Here is a 21,730-nt window from a genome sequence, read left to right as displayed (position 1 = left end):
TTTTCTGCGCCCAACACTGTGCTATGGCATCTGTTATTAATCCCATCTCACAGATGAGAGGTCTGAGGCTCAGAGACAGGGGCGTCTGCCGGCCAGTGCGAGCTGGCCACCGGCCCCAGGTCAGGCTGATTGCAAAGCAGACAACTTGGTACCCCAGACAAGGAGAGCTGCTGACCAGTCATTAGATGGAGGGTCGAGGATGACCCCTGACATGGGTGTCTTTTTTGACTTTTCCGTGAGGTTCTCAGTGGCCCTCTGACCTCACCCAAATAAGTTGGCCTCTACCGGCTGGGCAAGTCCTGCCCATTTGATAGGTGCGCAAACAGAGGCAGCCCAAGGGCTTCCCGGTGACTTGCCCATGGACTCACAGTGGCTTCCCAGCCTGATTCTGGAATGACCAAGACCCTTCACAGCCTCTGACTGGACTGTGTGGAGCTCATTTCCCGAGCCTTTGTGCTCTGAAGACCAAGGAGGGCATAGTGCCCACAATACCTTTAGGGGCCTCACAAGAACGTTTAATTTCTTCTAAAAAGACCGAAAAAAACACCCTACTTTGAGATAGAAGAGAATGATTTAAATATGTTAACATATGAATGTGCATATAAATAGAGCTACGAAATATAATTTTTTTTTTTTTTTTTGTATTTTTCCGAAGCTGGAAATGGGGAGAGACAGTCAGACAGACTCCCGCATGCGCCCGACCGGGATCCACCCGGCACGCCCACCAGGGGCGAAGCTCTGCCCACCAGGGGGTGATGCTCTGCCCCTCCGGGGCGTGGCTCTGCCGCGACCAGGGCCACTCTAGCACCGGGGGCAGAGGCCAAGGAGCCATCCCCAGAGCCCGGGCCATTTTTGCTCCAATGGGGCCTCGGCTGCGGGAGGGGAAGAGAGAGACAGAGAGGAGGGGGGGGGGTGGAGAAGCAAATGGGCGCTTCTCCTATGTGCCCTGGCCGGGAATCGAACCCGGGTCCCCCGCACGCCAGGCCGACGCTCTACCGCTGAGCCAACCAGCCAGGGCCCGAAATATAATTTTTAATGTCTTTTTATGGAGGAAGTGGCCCGTGAAAGCTGACGTGCCCAGATCCCGTGAGTGGCATCATGGGCTCTTGCTACTGTGACTCGAATCTCTTATTTAAAGAAAGCTGTTCCCTCCGGGGTGGAGTGGGGAGGAGGACCCCAATAAGTCAGGCCCCTCACGATGGAAATACTCACACACGAAGAGAAATAGGGTCGGGTCCTTGGGTCCTCCAGACAGTTGCCCCACTCCTCTCTGTCACGTGGGGTCGTGTAGAGGCTCAGAGTTGGGCAGTGGAGTGTTAAGTCCGTGGCCCTGGGGTCAGAGACAACGTGTTTTCTCCACACTGCCTGCCTGGTCCAGGCTGTGTGACCATGGAGAGGCCCTCTGCCCTCTCTGAGCCTCTGAGTTCTAAACTGGGATGGGGTCAGTCATAGTCCTGGTTGTATGAGTAAGAATTCAGGCAGACCGCCTGTGAGAGTCATTGTGACATGTGACTGCCCCTGGATCTCGTTGCCAGACGGCTGGCTCCTAACCGACGGAACCGATAGGGGGGGCTGCAATCTGCCACCCCCCCCCAACCCTGAGAGGGCTGAGGATGAGGACTCCAGGTTTTCTGGGTGGCAGACATCACAGATCATCCTCTGTGAGCCCCTGGCTGACGGGGGTCTGTGGGTCGAGTGGGCCGTTAGGAAGCGGGATCTAATTTAACTACAAAATTCACGAGCCCTGTGCCGAGTCACATTGTAACCCAGAATGTGGGCATCTCAGGCCCCAAATTAGCCTGGAGACGGGCTCTTTTGAATAGCTACGTATTAATAGAGAGGTATTGATTTGGATTATCAGCATCAGGACATTCTACCTTTCCATGTGTAGTTTAGGCTCCTCTTGAAACTCAGAAGATCTGGCCACTGGGACCCCGTTCATGGGGTTGCTGACTCAGGTGAGCGTGAGTTCTCGGATTTGCCATAGTCCTCTCTGCTCCCTATAGCCTCACCCCTGGCCCATCACTCATGTGTGCCTGCTTCCTGGGCCAGGGCACCCTGGGAGCTTCACAGTGGCAGTGTGACCCTGATCTAATGCATGGAAAGAAACACAGGACTTGTGTTTGAGGGTTTGTGCGGTGTGTGACAATTTGCTGTGTGATTTTGGCCAGGTTAGTCCACCTCTCTGGGCCTTACTTTTCTTGTACTCCCTGCCCTGCCTGCATCACCAAGGTTGCCTGCAGACTGTCGGAGGGGAAATGCTGGGCATGTACTTCAAACACGATACAGTGCCCTTGCTCACACCCCCAGAGGACAGACAGGTCCCCAAACCATCCTCCACACTTTCCTTTGTACATGTCTTCCACCTTCCTGGACACCCTTCCCCACCTATTCCTCACGGTCAGTTCATCATCCTTGAGGTCCAGCTCACAGGCTACCTCCTCTGGGAAGCCTTCCTTTTTTAGACAGGATTGTGGCTGTGCCTTTCACGGCCCCTTGTTGCAGCACGTGTCTCCGACAGGGAGATTGTTAGCAGGACATGTGGTCTGTCACCCTCCCCGTGCTGGGAGCCTCATGGTGGCAAGGACCTATTCTAGGGCATCTTTGTGCACAGAGCTGGCACTCAGCAGCGTTCAGGAAGTGTTGAACACCTCTAACCCCTGCCCTTTCCTCCCCCGGCCCGGTCACAGTGTCCTGCTGGATAGCTTTCTGGTGGCAGAGGCCTGTGAGGACCCGAGTGGAGTAGACGGGACAGTCACCCAGAGGACCCCATGCCAGGTATGGAGCAGCAGCGGGCCTGGCACCCCGCTCCCTCTGAGGCTCGGTCTGGCTTCGGTGGAAGGGCTGGGACCTTGTCTACTTCATTGACAGAGGGTTTTCAACTTGTAGGTGCCCAGTGGACAGAGGGGAGCCAGGTGGTAGGGACTGCAAAGCCCTGCTGTGGCAGGGGTCAGGCGGTGTTAGGAGGGGCCTTAGGTGACACTGGTGGGGAGCTACTGGACCTGCATTTCAGTCCTCCCCTGGCTGTGTGACCCTGGCCAAGTTCCCAGCCCACTCTGGGCCTCAGTGGTCAGCTTGGTAAATGGAGCTAGCCCCCTGCCCCTGGGGGCTGTCCACAGTTGCACACTGTGAAGTGCAGTGCCCAGTGGGAAGGGCGGAGGTGGCTGCTCTGGTGGCTTTGTCCTCACAGGCATAGGGTTGGGACCTGGGGCTTCCATACGCATTGTCCTCCACAAGGCAGAGGCCACCTCCCTGGCTGCCCTAGAAGGTGGGCTGGGCAGGGCCAGGGGGGAGCGCGGTGGTCACAGCTTCTGTTTCCACTTCATTTTTTGCAGGAGAAGGCCACAGCCACCAGCTCAGAAGGTAGGTGTGTGTGTGGTGGTGGGGGGGGGTAATGTGGGGATTGCAGAGAATGTCCAGCATACTCTCAGACTGGGGGGACCCCCCTTGCTCTCCCTCCATTGCCACCACCCCTCACCTGCCCTAAACTCAGGCAAAACCATCCTCTGCATCTTGGGGCCACATTATCAGAGCCAGACGATGTATTTCAAAGGACCCAGGGGCATGGCCCTGAGGCCCCAGGACTCCAGCAGGCCTGGGGAACCCCTGCTCCCAGCCAGCCCCCCCCCCGCCACCCTCCTCATGGGAACACAGCTCTCTGGTCTACCACCCCGTGCAGGTTTGGCTCAAACATAACATATCTCAGTGAAAATTGGGACCGGAGCTTGCTAAGGACATATCCTTAGACTCCACATCTCTCTCTCTCTTTTTTTTTTTTTTTTGCATTTTTCCGAAGCTGGTAATGGGGAGGCAGTCAGACAGACTCCCGCATGCGCCCAACTGGGATCCACCTTGCATGCCCACCAGGGGGCTCTGCCCATCTGGGGCGTCGATCTGTTGCATCCAGAGCCACTCTAGCGCCTGAGGCAGAGGCCACAGAGCCATCCTCAGTGCCCGGGCCATCTTTGCTCCAATGGAGCCTCGGCTGCAGGAGGGGAAGAGAGAGACAGAGAGGAAGGAGAGGGGGAGGGGTGGAGAAGCAGATGGGCGCCTCTCCTGTGTGCCCTGGCCGGGAATCGAACCTGGGACTCCTGCACGCCAGGCCGACGCTCTACCACTGAGCCAACCGGCCAGGGCCAACTCCACATCTCTTGATGAACTTTTGCTCACTGCTGAGGTCTCCAGCCTGGACCCAGCACGTGCACTTTGCTGTCATAACCCATCTCCCTCCCATTCTAAGACTTGAGGGACTGTGGGGACAGAGTCTAGGGGAACTGAGGATGTCTAGGCACCGAGCTATGGCCTTACAAGCCTCCACGTTGCTCAAGCCACAGGTGCCCCAGAGTCCTGTGAGGCAGACAGATCATGTTACAGATGAGAAAACCGAGGCTCCGCGTGTGGGCAGGATTTGGCCAACTGATCAAGGGCACAGACCTATGTGTCACTCTTGGCTTCTTCTTCCTTGCTGTGTGACTCAGAGCCAGTTCCATGACGTCACTTAACTGTGGCTTCCAAATCAAGACAGTCAGGACAATAATGGTACCAACCTCACAGGGTGGTTGGGCAGAGTCGGGGGTGAGAGTACACCTAAGGCGCCCAGCACTGAGGGAGGAGGCTGTCAAGGCACCAGGAGGCTTGTGTCCCAGCCACCCAACGCTGGAGATGAAGCTAGAGTCAGGCGTCCTAACCTGGTCTCCCGAACTCGCTTCTCTACCTGGTCTTTAAAAATTGTTCTCCATCCACTTCAACACATAGCCGCAGGAAAGCCACGTCTGCACCCACGTGGGTGTATACGGCCAGGCTCACCCGGTGTAGACTTGGGTTCCATGGCGCTGCCTCCTCCGCCCCTTCCCCAGGTCATCTGGAGGCAGGTGGTCTGGGACCCACACTCTGAGAAACGCTGAGGCCCAGCCCTTTGTCTGCCGCTTCTCAAAAGTGTGGGCCTAGAACCAACAGCTTCGGTGTCTCCCGGGAGCAGGTTGAAAACGCAGAATCCCAGTCCAACCCGGACCTGCAGAACCAGAATCTGCATTGTAACAAGCTCCCCGGTGATCTACCCGCAGTGGCCTTGAGCCCTGGTTCTCAAACACGACTGTACCTCAGAATCACTTGGGGAAATTAGAAATCCTGGTGTCCAGCCTGCGCCTAGACTGTTACGTCAGACTCTCCGGGATGGACCGGGGCATTCGGCATTTCCAAGCAGCCCCAGGCGTTTTGATGTGCAGCCCAGTTGAGAACAGAGGCCCTAGGGAAAGTGACTGCTTCTGTTAGAAGTGGAATTCGTTGAGCTCCAGGGTTTCTTTCTTTGGGATGGAAACTCTTACCAGGCTAAGAATGTTTGAGTCTCGAGTCTGGGAGTCTAAGGGTCTGGGGAGTTCTAGGTTCTTTGATTCTGACTTTTTTGAGTCCAAGGTGGGAAGTGCGACCAGTGGTTGGTGAGGAGTTGTGGGGCTCCGGGCTGTCCTCAGAGCTGTTGGGTGGACCGGCCACATGACGTGGTGAATGCACTTGACACTGAACTCCAGGGACAGGAGTGGCGCCCCAGACGTTGGGAGCAGCTACCGCAGGCGCAGGCCAGCACCACTCTGGCATGTGTCGGCCCTGGTGGGGAGGAGCCCCACCTGCCATGCTTGCCCCAACTCTGTGCTCCTCATCTCAGTCCCCAAGGTCCCGCCTCTGCCTGAGAACCCCTGACCTGCCAGCATCATGGCTAAACCAGGCCAGGACATGGAGCTGAATTGTCTGGTCCAGGATCAGCCACCAGTCCAGGTGGCGCTTGGGCTTGGCCCCCAAAACCTGGTGGAGCACCTCCCCAATGTGCCCAGCTACCGCCCCCCAATCACCCGCATCCCTGTCCTCATCTCCCGGAAGACGGCTCTGTCCAACTCCAGCTTCGCCAAGGAAACCAGGAGCTCCATCCGTCGCCTAGGTAGCGTGGTCCAGCCCACCCAGCATGCCCGTGCCAGGATGTGTGCTTCTGCATGGCTAGAGCTGTTTCCCAGCATGGGTGCCATGGTCAGGGTGTGGGACCACTAGTTGGGCTCATAGAAAACCTTCCCCTTTTCCTCTGCTGACCAAATGCCTTTATTGCATTTTGTGGTGATTTTGAGGGATATTAGTCCCCTTCTCTCTGTGCCTAACATTCCACAATGAGCAATTTATTTCTTTGGGTTAAACATTGCTTTCTGCAGTTAACCATTTTTTTTTATACAAGTAGTCATTCACATTCTAGTATAAACAAGTCACACAGCCCTCCAGGCCCAGAGGCTTGGGGCAGGGAACTGGGTGGGGGAAGACAATAAGTGGAGGGGAAGGGAGCCCAAGGGGGATGTGGGGTCCATTGCAGACAGAATCTTCTGACCTTGAGAGTTTGCCGGGAGCTGGGATTTCTGAGGACTGTTGATATCTGGCCCACATTCCACTGTAGGGAAGGCGAGGCCCCCAGGTGCTGACAGGCAGAGCAGGAGGAGAGGCTTCGTTGGGGCCAGTGCAGAGGGAGGGCCTGGCTGGATCTGTAGAATTGTGACAAGGTCCCCTCAGTGGCCTTCAGGCTTGCTACTTGCCATCTGATGACGAGTGCTCAGGGAGATATTGGCACGTCTGGGCTAAACCCTCTTGTTTTCTGCTTTAACTCAAGCCAGGCCTGCCCACTTGCCCTTTTGATTTGTTTATTTTTGGATGACACTGGGTGAGGTTGCCTTGGAGCTCAGTAAGCAGGTGGAGTGGAATATTTAGTGAGATAAGACCCACTGCTGTCCTTTTCTCCTTTTGCTAACTTAGGGTGGGCACGGAGTGGGCTGAGGTGGCAGTCATCCTCATGACAAGGACGACATCAGGTTCAGTCTTCTGGGCAAACCCTAAATCCACTCACTCCACCCATGTGTCACTCCTGGATTTTTACCAACTCGACTTTTATTTGCTTACTGTTTTTCTTTCCATGGATTTAGCTTTTTATTTAATGAAGTATATTTAAACAGGTAACTTGCTATTACTTTTATTTTATTTTTTTTTAGTGTGAGAGAGAGAGAGAGGAAGGAAGAGATGAGAAGCACCAACTCGTAGCTGCGGCACTTTAGTTGCTTATTGATTGCTTCTCATATGTGCCTTGACCAGGGGAGGGGGTCTCAAGCCAAGCCAGTGACCCCTTGCTCAAGCCAGTGACCTTGGGCTTTAAGCCAGAGACCATGGGACGGCGGTCAGTCTGCTCTCTGTATCTATGAGTCTGTTTCTGTTTTGTTAGTTTACTTTGTTCATTAGATTCCACACAGACACGAAATCATGGGGCACTTGCCATTGCTTTTACAATGAAAACCAGCATGGCTTGCCATAAACAGAAATAACCACAGTGAAGACAAAGTCATGTTGATCCTTTTTAGTGCGATAGAGTGACCGGCTGAAGGCTCACGGCTGAGACCTGCTCCCCAGCCACAGAGTGGGTCACAGAGGTGTCACAGCCACCGTCGCCCTAGCCCGAGACTTCCTCTCTGTGCATCCATGATCTCGGGACAGTTGAAATGAGAGGAACGCACTCATTCCCTGCTGTCCTTGGCCTGCTCTGTGCCATCTAAAACCACCTTGTACCCTCCCTGGTCCCTGGGAGCCCCTCACTTTGAGAACTATTCCCAGTGACACGTTGGGACAGTAGACTGAGCCAGCTGTGGTGTGACACATGATGATTTTAGTTTAGTTTGTGTGTATGTGTGTGTGTGTGTGTGTGTGTGTGTGTGTGTGTGTTTTCAGAGACAGAGAGAGAGAGAGTCAGAGACAGGGACAGACAGACAGGAACAGAGAGATGAGAAGCATCAATCATTAGTTTTTCCTTGCGCTCTGCAACACCTTAATTGTTCATTGATTGCCTTCTCATATGTGCCTTGACCGCGGGCCTTCAGCAGACCGAGTAACCCCTTCCTTGAGCCAGCGACCTTGGGCTCAAACTGGTGAGCTTTTGCTTAACCAGATGAGCCCGCGCTCAAGCTGGCGACCTCAGGGTCTCGAACCTGAGTCTTCCGCATCCCAGTCTGACGCTCTATCTACTGCACCACCGCCCGGTCAGGAGACACATGATGATTTTAGATGTGGCAGACCAGTCAGTGACAGTGCAGAGGGGGGACATCATTCCTGTTTCAGCGACGCTGCTTGGCCCCAAGTGAGGTCGTGTTTAAACTGAGCTCCTGTGTGGGCTGGTCTCCAGCCTCAGGACGGGGAAGGAGTTGACTGCTCTGGGGCCGGGCTGCTGGGGCCCAAATCCTGGCTCTGCTGCGGGTTCCCTGACCTCTCTGAGCTTCAGTTTTCTTTCCCGCTGAACAAGGACAGTAGCAGCCACCGTGCAGAGTGGCGGGGAGGGGAAAGAATGAATATGTACAAAGCACTTAGCGTTTGTTCAGTAAAACAAATGCCTGCCAGGCACATAGGAAGTGCTTAACCGTAAATATTATTACTCTCTAAACCAATTTAATTATGACTATTATTCCTTACATTCTTAATCACATCATTCTCATTCTAGATATCAATATTATATAAACTCATATAAATTCTATTTGCGTTCCCACTGGGCCATGCTGGTGAGAAATGACACACGAGGCTTGGGGGTGCCCCTCCCTCCCGGGGGCGATCAAGGTGGGGGGGCCCTGCTCAGGGGGTGGGGCGATCAAGGTGGGGGGGGCCCTGCTCAGGGGGTGGGGCGATCAAGGTGGGGGGCCCTGCTCAGGGGGGGGGGAGCACCGGCGCCTCCTGGACTCCCTGAGGCAGACTCCTGGATGGGGACGCCAGGGTGTTTTCTGCTGCTTGGGCCATGCTGGGGGGACACGTTGGGTCATGAGCACTTTTAAGAGGCTGCCCTTGTTGTGGCTGCTTCCATGTCTCCCCCCCCCCCCCCCCCCGTTTCCCCAGCTCACTTCTCAAGGCCTGTCAGGAAGCAGGGTGAGAAGGTGAGGTCCCCTCTGCTCTGCTCTCTCCTGTTTTCCACAGCCTGGGCCATCTCGTCAGTCTGGCAAAACTTTTTTACATTTTAAAAAAGCCTCAGTTCCTGCTCACTCTTTCTCCTGTGAGCGCAGGGTTAACAAACGCCCTGAAGTCTTGGGACCTGCTTAGGTTATTCCACCGAACTTTGCAAGGCGCTGGCTTTCCCCGTGGTGGCCATTAAAAAAGAAGCCGCATGTCCAAATGTTTCAGGATGTCCCCTTTTCCCATTCCGGGTGTGTCTGCCTGCCCGGCTGGTGCCCAGGCCTGTGCCGGGCTGCTGTGGAGAGGTCCTGCCCGGGTGTGCTGCCCAGTCTCCGGATTCTGCCTGGGCGCAGGCCTGGTCCGCGGTCCCGGAGTGGGGGCGGAGCCTGAGGTAGGGTCCCGCACAGACTCCCCAGGGCGCCTGAGGTAGGGCCCCCGCACAGGCTCCCCAGGGCGCGCTGGATCCTCAGGGTGTGGGACTAGGCATCAGGCCTCTCAGGCATCAGGAGGGGGGTTAGGCTGATGAATTTTGGGGGTTCCTGGCATGTACAAAAACAAAGACCAAAATGGATACCCAAACAGTGCAACGCTCACTACGAAGACCAGCTGTTACCCTGGACAGGAGGAAATTTCCACACATCTCCATTTTGAGGCCTTTCAAGAGGGTGAGGCCATGTGCCTTCTGTCCCCCACCTCTAGGCCTGAGAAGGCATCATCACCCCTGCCTCGGGATGGGGAAACTGAGGCCCAGAGAAGGGAAGCAGCTGCACCGGGGTGTGCCAGGCCAGGCTTCAGGACTTGGGCCCCCAGGTTCACCCTGCTTCTCTGAGTGCTGACGCCCCCCACCCCCGGCCCCAGGTCCTCAGGCCCAGGGAAACCAGGTGTGGCTCTGGGGACCTGGACTCCAGGCTGGACCAAGAGCTCCTGTGGCTTCGGTGGCATCACGCCTTTTTCTGTGGGTCCAGGACTGGTGGCTGGGGTCGCGTGGCCCTTGGTGGCTTCTGGACTCTGCATGGGTTGCATGGGCCTCTGCAGGAGGGGCTGCTCCAGACCTGCTTCCTGTCGCATCCTTGAAAAACATAGCAAGCCCCTGGGTCCTGGCTTCTCTCTCTCTCTCTCTCTCTCTCTCTCTCTCTCTGACTGTCCCCTCCTTCTTCTCCTCAAGTACCTGCCACAGAAGAGTACCCGGAAGTGCAGGTGGAGGATACCGATGCTGACAGCCACCCCCTCATCGTGGATGACAGGCCACCCTCGCCCGAGCAGCTGCCACCTTCTCCTGCCAAATCCGACACCCTCACAGTCCCGGGATCAGCTGCAGGGACCCACAGGTCACCTTTTATACTTCTCTTGGGCTTTTCACAGCACTGTGCCACCTGTCCGTTTGGCAGATGAGGAGACTGAGGCCAGAGAGGAGAAGCAGCTGGCCCAAGGTCACTGAGCGAGCTGGTGTTAGACCTGGGACCATGCCATCCCTTCCTGGTTTTCCCGAGTCCCAGCGGGGGCTCTATAAAGAACTCTCCAGGGAAGTTCTGTCCCAAATACCCTCAACTGTGTGTTAGAATGGTGTAAAAAAAAAAAAGTGACAAGACTGAATTCCACCACCTCCCATTTTATTATAAAATAATACAATGAAAATACCAAAGAACTCTAGAAAAATACTCACCCATAATCCCAGCACAGTAGATGGTGTTTTATTTTCCCGTTTTCTCTTCTACACCTTGTTTGTTGGCCCACGCTTTTGCGTGGTTTCCACTGAAGGAGCTATTTGGGTTGTGTTTCATTTAAGAATCTCCTTTGCATTTTGCTAGGCTGTCTCCTGAACACTCATTTGTGATGGCCGTGTGACATTGCCCCAGCTCCGTGAGCCAGAGTGGACTCCGCCCCCTTCTTACTGGGCATCGTCCATAGTGGCACTTAGAACAGTGGACTTCGCCCCCTTCTTACTGGGCATCGTCCATAGTGGCACTTAGAACAGTGGACTTCGCCCCCTTCTTACTGGGCATCGTCCATAGTGGCACTTAGAACAGTGGACTTCGCTCCCTTCTTACTGGGCATCGTCCATAGTGGCACTTAGAACTCTCAAGTCTTCTGCTCTCTGTTCTTGGGCCCCTTTCTCAAGAGCGGATTCCTGGTCAGGGTTGCACACATTTCTGTGCCTCTTGAGATAAATGTGTGGCTGTGTGGTTAGAGTTGGCTTTGGACAAACTAAGCTCGCTCGCTGAGAGAAGTCCTGCCTACAGCAGCAGGCAAACTGTGAAGTGCTGTACAGTGCTTTGTGAATAACTATAGTTAAGCTCAAGGGGAGCTGCCAGGGCTTCTCTTGCATTGTCTGGATTGAGAGATGGTTTTTCTCTCTCTTGTTTTCTTTTCTTTTTTTTTTTTTCTTTTCCAAATGAGAGGAGGGGAGATAGAGAGACAGACTCCCGCATACACCCTGACCGGGATCCACCCAGCAACCTCCATCTGGGCCAGTGCTCTACCCATCTGGTGCCATGCTTGCAACTGAGCTATTTTTAATGTCTGAGGCAGAAGCTCCATGGAGCCATCCTCAGCGCCCTGAGCAATGCTTGAACCCATGGAGCCATGGCTGCAGGAGGGGAAGAGAGAGACAAAGAGAGAAGGGGGAGAGGGAGGGCTGGAGAGCAGATGGTTGCTTTTCCTGTGTGCCCTGACCAGGAATCGAACCTGAGACACCCACACGCTGGGCTGATGCTCTACCACTGAGCCAGTTGGCCAGGGCTGGTTCTTCTCTCTTGAATAAATCTTTCTCTTATCCACAAGCCCTTGAGTAACTTCTCAGCTGAGGTCAGGAGCCTGTCAGAATAGAGATGGCCAGGTATGGAAAATGGAGGGGAGAGGAGCCAGTCTTACCCCACCTCAAAACATAGCTCATCATTCCATCAACCCTTATATTTAAGTCAGTGAATCATGAAGTGAGTACAGATAACAAGAAATGGTGCCACCATGGCTTTAGACATCTGGTATACCTCCCTTTAAAGGTAGGGAAATTATACAATCTGGGTTGGGGCAGATATTTGGGGGCAGGGTGGGGACTAAAGTCACTTGAGACTAGAATCCAAGCCTCCTGCCTTTTGCTTATGAGCTGAGCCCGTGAGGCTCCTCTTACCCCATCATTCAGTCATTCATTTTTTCATTCACAAACATTTATCGGACATCTCCGTGCACCAGACTCTGTTCTAGGTGCCGGGGACGCATCAAGGAGAAGCCTCACAGGGGCCTGTCCTCATGGGGTTGACAGTCTAGAGGGGCTGAGCTAGACCATGAGCACATAATCAAACAAATAAGCCCGACTGTTCCAGGGAGGGCTAGGTAGGGTGTGGCTGCAAGAAACTTGGTGGGGGTCTCTGCCTGAGCTGGGCCTCTGACGCCCAATGGGGCGGCCAGAGGGGCTGCCCAGGGTCAGGAATGGAAGGGCATTGGGGGCAACTGCTGGGAGCAGAAAAGCCACCAACCACAGGCTCAGATAGAGGGGTCCTTGGGCAAGGCCCTTCTCACAGCTTAAAGACATGGTTTGGAGTGAAGGCCGCCTCCCCACTTACCTGACATGAAGCATTAGACAAGTCACGGAATCTTCCTAGACCCCACGCGTCCACCAGGATTGTTGTGAAAACAGCCAGCTACTGTGTGTCGGGTGCTGAGCACGGCCGAGCATGGGGGTGGGGGGGGGGTTGCCGGAGGAGCCCGCTCCTGACTCAGCTCTGCTCGGGGTTTTCTGGGGCAGCACGTGCTCTCCAGGCGCGGGAGGACTGAGTTCAAGACCCAGCTGTGGCACTTCGGCTCCTTGTGTGTGTGGCCCGTCCTTCTCATCCGAGTGTGAACGTGGTCAGTCCCGAGGTTTGCTGTCCTAGGCGAGTAGGCAGAAGCGAACAGGACAGTTTCAGAGCCTCTGGGAATAAAGTCCTTCCAGAAGCCCCACTGGTGGAATCCAGAGTGCTGGGGTTGAGGACGGAAGAGTCCCAGGTGGAGTCAAACCGAGGCCACAGGCTTGGACTGAACTGAATGGAACGGAACGATGGCGGATGATTTAGTCCTCATTCTTCAGACAGGGAAGCTGGAGCTCCCGCCAGGGAGGGGCCTGCCCCAGGTCATTCTGTAAACTACACACGGGACTCCATGGCCTTAGCTTTTCCAGCTGGGGCACATCTGCAAAGGGAGGGGGGCCGAGCTTCCCGGAGAGTTAACCAGACGGAATGGGAGGCCTCGGGCCTCCAGCTGAGAGGTGGGGATGACAGAGAAGGAGACAGGGAGGGGAGAAGGACGTTTAAACTGAGGCCCGACTGACAGATAAGTATCTCACTGAGTTGCGTAGATTTAGTTCCGTTTTACAGAAGGGGAAACTGAGGTGGCTCAGAGAGTTTAAATTACTTGCTAAGGTCACAGACCGGGAAGAGGCAGGGCTGGAGCAAACTCAGGCTGGCCTGAGACCCAGTCCCGCTCTTCTAACTTCTATGCTTGGCCGGTGAACAGAGGTGGAGACTGACCTTCGGAGAGCGGCAGCCCTCTCCTCTCCCTTCCCGTCTCCTCTGGCGGCGTCAACCCCTGCCCACCCCAACCAAGCACTGGCTCCAGGTGATCGGTCAGGGTCACAGTTGGCTCACGTCGCCCGAGGGCCCTGCCCTTGCTGAGGGCCCCGTCCATGTCTGTGCCCTTACAGGAGGAGGCTGCCCTCCCAAGACGATGAAGCACGAGAGTTCAAGGCGCAGTCACCAGCCGAGACCCCTGTGGTCGCCTGGTCGGACACCCCCACCCCGCAGAGCACCGAGTGAGCGGGGGGGGGGCACATCTGAGGTCTAGGAGAGTCAAAGGGCTGGGTGGGGTGGGTGGGCAGGAGGAGGGGAGTGGGGGGAACCAGGGATGTATTTAGAACCCCCACCACCAGGCAGACTCTGCCCGCGACTTCCAGGAAGTGAGGCGGGCTGGGTCTCCTGTCCAGGCTGCTTCTGGCTGGCCCGGAAGTTCAGCAAAATCTGAAGAATGGGCCTGGACTCTGGGCCTGGACTCTGGGTCCGGCTGGGTCCGCGGCCAGCAGAGCTCAGAGAGGGACGTGTGTCTGTGCAGGGGCTCTGTCTCCAGTCTGGCTGCACCAACTGAGCACAGGAGGCGTGGCTGGCTTGAGTTTGGTGCCTCCATAAAAGGGTGTGTGTGTCTGAAAACACCAGTGTTACAGTTGACTTAGTGAGGTGCACACAGTGAGGCCGCCAGAGGAGAGCTGACTTACACGACCTCTGTCAACTCACCCAGGGCACTCCCCCATGCTGGGTGGGATGTCAGGCAGAGAGTCCCTTCCTTCCTTCCTTCCTTCCTTCCTTCCTTCCTTCCTTCCTTCCTTCCTTCCTTCCTTCCTTCCTTCCTTCCTTCCTTCCTTCCTTCCTTCCTTCCTTCCTCCCTCCCTCCCTCCCTCCCTCCCTTCCTCCCTTCCTGCCTTCCTGCCTTCCCGCCTTCCCTCCCTTTCCTTTTCTCCCTCCCTCCCTTCCCCCTTCCTCCCTTCCTCCCTTCCTTCCTTCCTTCCTTCCTTCCTTCCTTCCTTCCTTCCTTCCCTCCTTCCCTCCTTCCCTCCCTTTCCTTTCTCCCTCCCTCCCTTCCTTCCTTCCTTCCTTCCTTCCTTCCTTCCTTCCTTCCCTTCCTTCCTTTCCTTCCCCTCCTTCCCTTCCACCTTCCCTCCTTCCCTCCCCCTTCCTTCCTTCCTTCCTTCCTTCCTTCCTTCCTTCCTTCCTCCCTCCCTCCCTCCCTCCCTCCCTCCCTCCCTTCCTCCCTTCCTGCCTTCCTGCCTTCCCGCCTTCCCTCCCTTTCCTTTTCTCCCTCCCTCCCTTCCCCCTTCCTCCCTTCCTCCCTTCCTTCCTTCCTTCCTTCCCTCCTTCCCTCCTTCCCTCCCTTTCCTTTCTCCCTCCCTCCCTCCCTTCCTTCCTTCCTTCCTTCCTTCCTTCCTTCCCTTCCTTCCTTTCCTTCCCCTCCTTCCCTTCCACCTTCCCTCCTTCCCTCCCCCTTCCTTCCTTCCTTCCTTCCTTCCTTCCTTCCTTCCTTCCTTCCTTCCTTCCTTCCTTCCTTCCTTCCTTCTTTCCTCCCTTCTTTCTTCCCTTCCCTTCCCTTCCCTTCCCTTCCCTTCCCTTCCCTTCCCTCCTCTTTCCCTTCCCTTCCCTCCTCTTTCCCTTGCTGCAAGTTCATAGTTTAAATTCCTATATGTTGAAAGGATACATAATGTATCTGTATCTGTACCCCCCTCCCCCATAAGCCATGAAGCCTAAATAACTAGGCCTGGTCTCCTCTCTGATCTGTCCCGGACACGTACCCCATACGAACCCCACACCAGGACTAACAGTCCTGAGCTGAGCTTCCCCCTACATCACAAATGGGATCAAAGTGTTTTCAAAACTGCTCAACTGAAGCAGAGCTTGCGTGGTCTGTTTTCTAAGAGCTGGGTCCCTGGGTGTTATTCCCAGGCTGAAATTTCCCGCTGGGAGATGTTAAAGTTTGTCTGATGCTTCTGGTGTCCAAGGGAAATGGGGGCAGGGTTCACCTCCTTCAGGCCAGGTGGGACTCGGGGCTTGCCCGGGCCCCCAGGGGCCCCCTCCCGCTGCGCCTGCGCTCAGCTCCAGGTGGTGTTTCCCAGTGGCCAGGACCGCGTGTCCTCCGCCGCCAGCCAGAACAGCGCCATCATCAACGAGCGGCTCCAGGAGCTGGTGAAGCTCTTCAAGGAGCGAGCAGAGAAGGTGAAGGAGAAGCTCATCGACCCCGATGTCACGTCCGATGAGGAGAGCCCCAAGCCCTGTGAGTCCAAAGCTGGGGATGGTTGGCTCGACCAGGGCTGTGGGGGGACTCCTGAAGTCCCCTGTCAGCTCATGGCGAGGGTGGCCCTTTAAGATGCTTGGAGTGTTTGAGAGAAGCCCAGATCCCCACTATCTGGATTTTTGGGTCCTATACCTACAGGTTTAGTTGTATACCCAGGGAAGGAAAGACACATAAAGTTCTGATCGTGGCTCCCTGTCTGACAGGGCAAGTATCTTCATTCACCCCTGTGGCTTTTGTTTTCTTCCTTTTTGTATTTTTCCGAAGTTAGAAGCAGGGAGGCAGTCAGCTGTCTGACCGCATGCTCCCAACCTGGATCCACCTGGCATGCCCACCAGGGGGCGATGCTCTGCCCATCTGGGGCAGTTGCTCTGTTGCAACTGGAGCTATTCTAGTGCCTGAGGTGGAGACTATGGAGCCATCCTCAGCGCCCGGGCCAACTTTGCTCCAGTGGAGCCTTGGCTGTGGGAGGGGAAGAGAGAGACAGAGAGGAAGGAGAGGGGGAGGGGTGGAGAAGCAGATGGGTGCTTCTCCTGTGTGCCCTGGCCTGGAATTGAACCCAGGACTTCCACACGCAGGACCGATGCTCTACCGCTGAGCCAACCGGCCAGGGCCCTTGTCCTTTTATTTTTTTACTGGGAGGCAGTTGTTCCATCCTGGGACGTATCTCATGATTTTACACTCAGATGGTGTCCATAACGCACTATGGAACTAGACTGTCTTATTTTTCAGCTGCCTCAGTTGTAATATTCCTATGGGGCTGCCTGAAAGCTTTCTGCTTTCAAGGTGCCAAGAGGAAATAAGAAACAGGCTCTGGGCCCTGGCCGGTTGGCTCAGTGGTAGAGCGTCGGCCTGGCGTGTAGAAGTCCCGGGTTCGATTCCCGGCCAGGGCACAGGAGAAGCGCCCATTTGCTTCTCCACCCCTCCCCCTCTCCTTCCTCTCTGTCTCTCTCTTCCCCTCCTGCAGCCGAGGCTCCATTGGAGCAAAGATGGCCCGGGCGCTGGGGATGGCTCCTTGGCCTCTGCCCCAGGCGCTAGAGTGGCTCTGGTCGCTGCAGAGCGTTGCCCCGGAGGGGCAGAGCATCGCCCCCTGGTGGGCGTGCCGGGTGGATCCCGGTCGGGCGCATGCGGGAGTCTGTCTGACTGTCTCTCCCCGTTTCCAGCTTCAGAAAAATACAAAAAAAAAAAAAAAAAAAAAAAAAAAAAGAAAGAAAGAAAAAAAGAAACAGGCTCTGTTGTCAGGGAGGGGGAAGGCGTTTCAAGGTCTTTCCAAAGGAGGATTGTGCCTTTGAACTCCTGGTGCCAACAACAAACCTAGCAGAGTCTGACCTCACATCCCGAAGCTAGAAACATAGCCTTATTCGCACCTCTAAGAGCCAGTCTCTAGGTCAACAGCATCACCATAGATGCACAGGAAGGCTGTGAGCCCGTTCGGGGTCTTGCTTTAGAGATACCTAGAGCAATGTTGCGCTGATTTCTCACCCTGTGTTATGGAAGTCCTGGGTACGAGATACCCCCACAGTCCTGCAAAGGGAACCAGAGGAGTCCAAACACAGACACACCGGCCTACACTCAACTGAAAACACATCCAACTTCCCAGAGATACCTTCTCTGGGGAAGTTTCCTATTGGTAGCTGTAAGAGTTCCTGGCTAGGTGCCCAGGTCCCTGTGCTGCGGGAGCTGGGGCTTTGTGCCGGGACAGCACCGGCTTTCTGCCCAGAGCTCGTAGCAGCGTGTGGGATGGTGCCGGGGTGCCCTCAGCTCCCGGTCCAGGGTCTGCGGTTGGGAGTCTTCTCTCTGCGTCCTCTACCTGAGCCTCAGGGCCGGGTCAGGTGGTCACCAGTGTCATCCCATAGCTCCGGCTAAGAAAGCCCCAGAGCCGGCCCCGGACACAAAGCCCGCGGAGGTGGGGCCGGTGGAGGAGGAGCACTACTGCAACATGCTCTGCTGCAAGTTCAAACGCCGGCCCTGGAAGGCGTACCGGTTCCCCGAGAGCATCGACCCGCTGACCAGTGAGTCCTGGCTGGGCCCTGAGCGTTGCTAGCATGTAGCATGAGAGGGGAGGAGAGCGGGCGGGGAACGGAGAGGCTGTGCAAGAAGTGGTCTGGGAGGCCGTGGACATTCAAGGTTTGTGACCCAAAAGCAAGCAAGCAAACAAACAAACAAAAAACCCCATGGAACAACAACACAAGATCACATCCATCTTACAGACCAGGAAACGAAGGCACAGAGAACTTCACCAGACCAAACACACAACTAGTTTGGTGGCAAACAGGGCCTGTGACTCCTGGCCACGTCTTCCTCCTCTGCTCTTCCAGGCTCCTTCCCAGGGGCCGCTCCGAGCGGGAAAGGGAAGAAGTTCTTCCAACATCTACAGTGAATTCCTTTTTATTTCCCTTTTAGCTCATTTCATACTCCTCAGGAATAACCACCCTTCACATGGGCACAGCACTTCACAGTTTACGAAGAATCTCCCTGCTTTTATTTAACCTCCCTTGTGACTTCAGGTGCCACAGAGAAACTTTCTCCAGGTCACACAAGCAGTCATTTTGGGTCAGACCTCCAACCATGGCATCCGCTGGGCCTCTACATGACTAGATGACCTATGTGTCCATCCATCCATTCACCTATCCTTTCTTCTATCCATCCATCCATCCATCCACTCATCCTTTCTTCCATCCATCCATCCACCCATCCTTTCTTCCATCCATCCATCCATCCATCCATCCATCCATCCATCCATCCATCCATCCAGTTGTCTGTGTAACCCTCTGTCCATTATTCATCTATGCATTATTTACTATTATGTCTTTACTAAGGCAGAAAATAGAGTTTTGGAAAAATTTCAACAAGGATGAAAGCAAAAATATTTTCTAGTTAGCTGTCTATTATCCAACAATGCCCTTATATCCCCTCCTCGGAGTGCTTGATTTATTAGGGCCTAGCAGTGATTTATTTTTAATTCAAAGATAGTTTTACCCTCTCTAAGTTACAGAAGTGTCACACGTAGTACTTACAGGAAAGTACAGACAGACAAGTGGAATAAAAGAAGTCCCTCCCACCCCCAGTCCCACCACGAGGAGCCCTTCCCCACCTGAAGTTCGGCACGCTCCTCCCCGCCCCGCCCCGCAGACCTGATGTACATCCTGTGGCTCTTCTTCGTGGTGCTGGCCTGGAACTGGAACTGCTGGCTGATCCCCGTGCGCTGGGCCTTCCCCTACCAGACACCAGGCAACATCCACCTCTGGCTGCTGGTAGACTACCTGTGTGACCTCATCTACATCCTGGACATCACCGTGTTCCAGATACGCCTGCAGTTTGTCAAAGGAGGGGACGTCATTGTGAGTCACAGGCAGGTGGGGTGGGTGGCTGGGGGCAGACTGCAGCCAGAGCCCTCGGGGGACCGGCCCCTGATGCTTCCATAGACCACAAGCTAAACAAACAAGGGGATCTCGGGAGCGTCTGGCCCTGCTTGTCCAACAATATGGCCGCTTACGTTGCACACCTTTGATATATTCAAATTACACACATCGAATGTTGCTTATGGGTGAGACAGTTTCTGGATCACCTGACGGAGTTAGAGATGGAGAAGTGGTCCAGAGAATAGCCTTTAGTTCAGGTAAACCCGGTTCAAATCCCAGCTCCGCCACAACTAGCTGTATCACCTCTCTGAGCCTCAGTTTCCTCACCTGTAACATGGGTGAGTGTTCCCACCTCATAGCATTGCTGTGAGGACGGACTGAGGTCGTGTATGCAGACATTTCCCTGGGGGCCCTGCAAAGAGCACGCTATCGGACCAGTTTGAGAACCTGTGCTCTGGTGGTGCGGTCCCCCCTTCCCAGGGAGGGGCTGGAGTCCTGACAGGGACTTGGCAGAAGCAGGAGGCAGGGTCCTTGTGTCCCTGCACAGCAACTGCTCCTCTGTGTGCTGCCAAGTCGAGGCTGGGCTTCTAAAACGAAAAGCATTTCCTGGGTCACCTCTTTCCCCGTCTGATCAGAGCCATTGGCAGCTCCTCAGTAAATAAGGTTCAAATGGTCCAGGTAAGACCGACGTGCTGGGAAACTGAACTCGGTAGCCTCGTCTTCCATCCTGGAGTCGGAATCTGCTGCGGGACCTTGGACAGCTCCCTCCCTCCATCCTGGCTGGGGCTGTGGGGGCTCTGGGCTCGACCTCCCCACCTGTTTACCGGGAGGGTTTCTCCTGAGCTCAGCTGCTTCATTCCAGCTCCTCGTGGTCCCGGGGGCCACTGTCCAGTAGGAAGCTGGAGGGTCTTGTTGGATTTCCCTCGCTGCTCCCCTGCGGTCAGGGGTGAAGCTCTCAGGCCATTTCACAGCAGTTACTCCCTTTTCTTCCAGACGGACAAGAAGGAGATGCGCAATAACTACCTGAAGTCCGCCCGCTTCAAGGTGTGTGCCAGGTGGCAGGTGTCCGCGGGGTCCCGGCGGGTGGCATCTCGGGGACCCTGGGTGCTGTGGGGATGGCGTGACATGGTTCCCCCAGGGCTGACACAGGCCGGGCAGGGAAACAGAGGCTGTGGGTGGGCTGCCTTCTGCTCTACTCTTAAGCTGTCCTGGGCATTCTGAGCTCAGCTGCCCGCGGAAGGCCCAGGTCCCCCCCCCCCGGGGCTTCCTGTGTGCACACTGTGCTGTCCCGCCCGCCCGGGTTTCAGATGGACGTGCTCTGCCTGCTGCCCTTGGACTTCCTCTACTTGAAACTCGGCGTGAAGCCCCTCCTGCGTTTGCCCCGCTGTCTGAAGGTAAGACCAGCGGCTTCCCCATCCGAGACCTTCGTCTGCTCCAGCGCCAGCACCAGCACCAGCACCGGCACCGGCACCTTAGAGTCTGCCCCAAGCTGTCCAGGAGGCCCGGGGAGGGCTGTCCCCCGTGGAGAGGCAGCTTACAGTGCGAGTCCAATCTGGGTTCGAGCCCTGGCTCTGTCACTGACCTCCCGTGTGCTTCGGGGAAGCTACTGGACTTCCCTGAGTGCCAGTCTCCTCTCTGCAAGAGGTGAATGACAGTACTCACCTCACGTGTAAAAAACGTCCGTAGGTGATATGTATATTTACATACTGCCGGCTTTGAACAACACGGGTTTGAACCGCAAGGGCCCACTTATATGCAGATTTTTTTCAATCAATACAAATACTACTGTAAATGTATTTTCTCCTTACATTTTCTTCTCTCTAGCTTACTTTATTGTAGGAATATAGCCTATGGTACATAAAACACGCGAATTATGTGGTAGTTGACTATGGTATCAGTAAGGCTTCTGGTCAGCAGTAGGCTATTAGTAGTTAAGTTTTCAGCCAGTGAAAACTTATACGTCGATTTTCAACTGCACAGGATTCAGGACCCCAACTCCCACACTATTTAACTGTGAGGTGAGTCTTCAAAGGTGCTCAGTAGAGAGCAGGTGTTCTTCTTCTTCTGCTTTTAGGATTGTAAGGAAGCCACGAGGGGTATAAGTGAGAGGTGTGAGGGGGCTGCCCCCTGATAAAGTTGTTTTCTTTCTAAGGTTACGTTGAAAACAGTGTCCTTCCCTGGCCGGTTGGCTCAGTGGTAGAGCGTTGGCCTGGCGTGCAGAAGTCCCGGGTACGATTCCCGGCCAGGGCACACAGGAGAAGCGCCCATCTGCTTTTCCACCCCTTCCCCTCTCCTTCCTCTCTCTCTCTTCCCCTCCCGCAGCCGAGGCTCCATTGGAGCAAAGATGGCCCGGGCGCTGGGGATGGCTCCTTGGCCTCTTCTCCAGGCGCAACAGAGCGACGCCCCAGAAGGGCAGAGCATCGCCCCTGGTGGGCGTGTTGGGTGGATCCCGGTCGGGCGCATGTGGGAGTCTGTCTGACTGTCTCTCCCTGTTTCCAGGTTCAGAAAAATACAAAATAATAATAATAATAAAAATAATAATAAAATAAATAAAAAAGAAAACAATGTCCTTAACCTGGGACATGTGTTCGCCTCCTAGTTTCCTGATCAGGTTCAGTAGG

At 55.2% G+C, this 21,730-nt stretch overlaps 1 protein-coding gene across 1 annotated transcript in view; it reads left to right on the top strand.

Annotated features, from left to right (window-relative positions):
• The window catches only part of CNGB1 (cyclic nucleotide gated channel subunit beta 1), a 72,362-nt gene that overhangs the window by 25,623 nt on the left and 25,009 nt on the right, over positions 1–21,730 (top strand). The window contains exons 16-26 of the mRNA XM_066350176.1: positions 1,536–1,695; positions 2,691–2,778; positions 4,937–5,048; positions 5,693–5,929; positions 10,109–10,271; positions 13,619–13,726; positions 15,572–15,729; positions 17,604–17,759; positions 18,880–19,088; positions 20,103–20,153; positions 20,417–20,503. Coding sequence (XP_066206273.1) covers positions 1,536–1,695; positions 2,691–2,778; positions 4,937–5,048; positions 5,693–5,929; positions 10,109–10,271; positions 13,619–13,726; positions 15,572–15,729; positions 17,604–17,759; positions 18,880–19,088; positions 20,103–20,153; positions 20,417–20,503 — 1,529 coding nt within the window. The remainder of the gene's footprint in view (positions 1–1,535; positions 1,696–2,690; positions 2,779–4,936; positions 5,049–5,692; positions 5,930–10,108; positions 10,272–13,618; positions 13,727–15,571; positions 15,730–17,603; positions 17,760–18,879; positions 19,089–20,102; positions 20,154–20,416; positions 20,504–21,730) is intronic.

Source organism: Saccopteryx leptura, chromosome 9 (assembly GCF_036850995.1).
Source record: "Saccopteryx leptura isolate mSacLep1 chromosome 9, mSacLep1_pri_phased_curated, whole genome shotgun sequence".
NCBI lineage: Eukaryota > Metazoa > Chordata > Mammalia > Chiroptera > Emballonuridae > Saccopteryx > Saccopteryx leptura.
The sequence above is the reverse complement of the archived record's forward strand: the minus strand, read 5'-3'. Positions and strand labels throughout refer to the sequence as shown.